Source organism: Mandrillus leucophaeus, unplaced genomic scaffold (assembly GCF_000951045.1).
Source record: "Mandrillus leucophaeus isolate KB7577 unplaced genomic scaffold, Mleu.le_1.0 Scaffold1170, whole genome shotgun sequence".
In the NCBI taxonomy this organism is placed as follows: domain Eukaryota; kingdom Metazoa; phylum Chordata; class Mammalia; order Primates; family Cercopithecidae; genus Mandrillus; species Mandrillus leucophaeus.
Window position 1 is genome coordinate 162,564 of NW_012099988.1, and position 4,762 is coordinate 167,325.

The window sequence follows — 4,762 nt, forward strand, 5'->3', positions numbered from 1 at the left end:
AATATATAAACTGTGATAATTCTTGCTCTAGAAGTGAAAAAATAGAGGCTCAGCTGGAAGCTAACTAAATTGCACAGGGCTCAACAACTGTTAAAATGTAGGCGGTAGTATTTGGAACATGGCAACATAATTTCTGCTCCTCCCACACTGATTCTTGCATGCTGTTATGGTTTTGCTTGTTTTTGTTTATTATTTACAAAAAATAATCATTTTTGGAATGAAGAAATAATCAGTTTCAGCATGCCTTCTATTCCCATACATTAAAGCATTCAATCATCTCCAAACCCTAGGAGGCAAACGTTATTTCTTGCATTTTTGTGCAAGAAGGCTGAGGCTCAAAGTGCTGATACTTCTTACCCTAAGTATGTAGTATCACTGTGTCTGTGACACAGATCCAGAGATATGTACTCTGGATACAAACACTATGCTCATCCCCCTAAACCAGATGCCCCAACCATGTCCATGGTGCCCACTCTCAACCAACATCCAAAGCCACATTCTGCAAATCATGCTATTTTTCATGTTTGTTTAGAGTTGCCTACATTTGCTACTACTGCTCACACTTTCTCAAAATGCTTATAAAATTACAAGATTATGTATTTAGTTTCTCCTCCAAGTCTCCCCAGAGTTTATCACAAACTTAGTCAATGTTTAATTCCAGGATTCTGCTTTCACGCACCACCATGCCCAGCTAATTTTTTTTTCTTTTTTTCTTTTTTTTTTAAATTTTTAGTAGAGATGGGATTTCACCATGTTGGCCAGGCTGGTCTAGAACTCCTGACCTCTGGTGATTCACCCGCCTCCGCCTCCCAAAGTGCTGGGATTACAGGCGTGAGCCATTGCACCGGGCCGATACTTTTTCTGATAGGAGTTTTCCATGACTATAATCATTTACAAGTTAATTGAAGATATTGTGCCATAATATCTGTGAATCTAAAGAATTAAACACATGTTCAATGCAAGGTGCTTGTTCCTAATTGCTTGACAGTATAGTGCTGAAATGCTCTTCTAGAACTCACTTTTCTAAATAAGATTGTAGTTAGCAATTATTCTACATCTTCCTTGTGTGTTTTTATTTCCGCATAAAGAAAAAAATATAATTTTGTAGCATTTTCTAAAAACTTAACTCATAGTTTTAGTTTTTTCAGCCTTCAGGAAATTATGTTTCCAAATTCATGCTGTTTGTTTTCTGAAACTAGTTTATATGCACTCTTCCCATGTGTGAGATTAAACGTCCTTCAAAATGTGGAACAAATGAAAACATTTGCTGTGTATCCACACTTTATGTTACATAATGATTTGTTTTTTGATGAAATGAAAAGGATAGAAGAATGAATGAGGTAGAGAGAGACAATATAATGAAGGTGATGCATTCGCCTGGTTGGGCTGCCATAACAAATTAACCACCACAGTGTAAAAAATAGAATTTTACTTTCTCACAGTTCTGGAGACCGAAAAGTCCAGGATAAAGTTTCTGTCAGGATTTGGTTTCTGGTAAGGACTCTGTTCCTGGCTTGCGAAAGATCACCTTTTCTCTGTGTCTTCACATGGTGGGGAGAGAGAAAGAATATGAAAGAGAGAGAAAGGGAGACAGAAACACAGAGCGTGCGAGCAAGTGAGAGAGAGCACTTCCTCTTCTAATAAGGCCACAGTCCTATTGAATTAGGGTGCCACCTTCATTATCTCATTTAACATTAATTACCTCCCAAAGATCCTATCTGCAGATGCAGTCACACTGGGGGTTAGCGCTTCAGCATGTGAATTTTGGGAGCCACAATTCAGTCCATAGCATATGATAATGGAGTGTGTAGATAAAATCAACCTGCCAGTTGTATCAGACTGACTTCTGGGTGGAAAGCCGGAGTATGGGGAGTACAATACAACAGTGACAATAGCAGTGCTGCTGTCAAGTAGTGACACTGATCATTGTTATAAAATGTCTGGCAACAGATGTTCTTTGTTCATGCAAGCTTTGCTTCTAAGCATGGAACTCAAAAGTTAATTCTTCAGGAAATTGTGCTAATTAAGGTCCACAATACATTTATTCTCCACAGAAGTTTAAGAAGTAAGGAAATTCCCAAAGGCAAGGTTATATTTACTAGTTAATCAGCCAGTTTTTAAATATACATATATATATTTAAATATATAATTATGTTACAATAATATATAAACATATATATTTAAGCATATATATGTGTGTATATATATTGTTTTAACATAATTTTAAAGCCAAAGGGTAGTGAAATTATATGGAATAAAATCATTATACAGCTCAGTTAAAATTCTATTTGGAACCATATCCACAAAGTTGAATCGTATTTAATGGCAAATCTTGAGAAAATTGTCGACACAAAAGCCTTTGAGTAGGAAGAGGATTTGGTGAATGATTTCCTGTTGTTTAGAAAGAAAAGAGGTATATTTAGAGAATGGCTACATCGAACTATTGAATTATTTAGCTCTCATTCTAATTTCATATCTTGTAGTAATCTCTACATGATAAATTATAAATATTTTTGATACAATACAGAGGATTTCATATATATTTCCTAAAACTAGACTCTGGGTGTTAGCAATGTGAAGCTGTATTTGTTAGAACATTGAGAAAAATTGCTCATTAAAAGTTATACATTATGTTTTTCATAAACAGTTGAAAATGCTTACAACCTCGTAATAGTCTCATCAATCTTGTTATAATTAATACTGCAGGTATATAAAAACTGAGTGGATTCTACATTTGTTTAATGGGGTTGGCATCCACACATAACTGTGTGACCTAACAGTTTAAGGGCAAAAATACAAATTTGTTATATCCAAATAAAACCTATGGCTAGAAGAATGAAGTACAAGAACTATGTAGTGGCTTTTGCTAGTTTTCACGTTCTTCAAAATATTGAAGTTTCAAGCTAGTGTAGGAGTACTGAGTCTAAAACTGTAATTAAAAGATTAGTTCAAGTTATAACTAATGGCAATCACTCTGATTTTGAAATCTGGAAAGACAATCTGCCCATCTGTCTCAGAATCTCTCTGTCTCTTACAATCAATCTTACTCATCCTATTTCAAAAAACAAAAAAAAAAAACACACACACACAAAAAAAGGTGTGAGTCTTTCTAAATAACATTAGTTTGATAAACACCCATAAAACTGACAGTTGCAGTTGTTATGAGTTATTATGTGACAACTCCTCATCATGACCCATCCTGGTAAAATTTTGCAACATAAAATGAGTTGAGAAGTATGAGCACACTAATAACAGAAATGTATTTGATAGTGTGGTACTCAGCATTTTAAAACTACACCACAACAGTAACTGCCTCTCTGGCCTAGTTGGGAGATAATTTCATTCTTTGGAGGGTGGAACAAAGGTGATTTCCCCAAGCACAGTAAATGAGTCAGGGGAAATGAGCTGTTTTCACAATTAAGTGGTGGTGAGCTGAGGATAGGTGAAAGTAAAATAGTGATTGCCAGGGCCTCAGAGGAGGGGAGAACAGAGAATTATTGGTTAATATGTATAGTTTGTGTTTTACAAGATGAAGATTCTAAAGATGAATGGCAGTGATGGTAGCCCAACAATATGAATGTACTCAATACCACTGAACCGTGTACTTCAAAATGGTTGAGACAGTGCATTTTATGTTATGTATATTTTACCATAATTAAAACTGGGAGGAAAAAGATAAGGAGAGAGGATTGCCTAAAATAAACTACCATTGGATGGCCTGTTCACTACAGAAAGAGTTTGTGCTGTTTTGCAGCTAGAAGAACACCCACAATTTCTAACCTGTTTATCTGAGAATCCAAATATCTTCCATCTAACTTGACTGAAAGGAAACATTAAGCAGTGTTTCCTATAACCAATTTTCTGAAAGAGACATGCTAAATGCAAAGGACTGCATGTCTTTCTTTTAGTGAGCTTTATGAATGAACTGGAAGACAATGGTGGGGAAGAGGAAGATGGAAGAGGGACAGAGAAAAAGAGAGAGAAATCTTTATATAAACAGATATGTAGTTGAGTTGGCTGGGCTCTGTAGCGTTTCTCACTATGTCTAGAATACTACACTTTCATCCCTACTTTAAGGTCAACTGTTAGGGAAGTGCTATACAGAATCTGCCTCATATTTTAAGAACTTCCCAGAGCAGTTATGCAGATTATCCCACCAACATAGCTGAAGACTTGGGGAGGTTCCTATAGAGTGGTTGAAATATGAAAGTGGGATTTTGGCACACATTTACTGCCTGAATACCCTGCACATGTACCCCCGAACATTAAATCAAAGTTGAAAAGAAAATAAAAAAATAAAAATCACATTTATCCTCAAAATCTTGTCTCTTTCCCTCTAGCTGTATGTAAGCTGGATACCAAGCAAGGAGAAAATGTGAATTTTTCCAGCACATTTGTCTTGTTGGGCTTCTCGGAGCATCCATAGCTAGAGATTCCTCTCTTTGGAGTGGTCCTGGTTTCCTTCATCCTCACCTTGATGGGAAACAGCTCCATCATCCTTCTCTCCCTCATGGAGCCCAGACTCCAGACCCTCATGTACTTCTTCCTGGACAATCTCTGTGTGCTCAACCTTTGTGTCACCTTCACCATTGTACCACAGCTGCTGGCCAACCTCTGGAGACCAGGGAAGACAATTGCTTCCTGGGACTGCATCACGCAGGCCTACCTATTCCACTGGACAGGTTGCACTGAATGTGCCCTGCTGACAGTAATGGCTTTTGATTGCCATGTGACTATCTGCCAGCACCTCAGGTACACACTC

At 37.0% G+C, this 4,762-nt stretch overlaps 1 protein-coding gene across 1 annotated transcript in view; it reads left to right on the forward strand.

The window, feature by feature from the left end:
- The first annotated feature begins 4,477 nt into the window (after nucleotides 1-4,477).
- Nucleotides 4,478-4,762, forward strand: part of LOC105554434 (olfactory receptor 2C1-like) — a 12,495-nt gene continuing 12,210 nt past the window's right edge. The window contains 1 exon segment of the mRNA XM_012000921.1: nucleotides 4,478-4,708. Coding sequence (XP_011856311.1) covers nucleotides 4,478-4,708 — 231 coding nt within the window.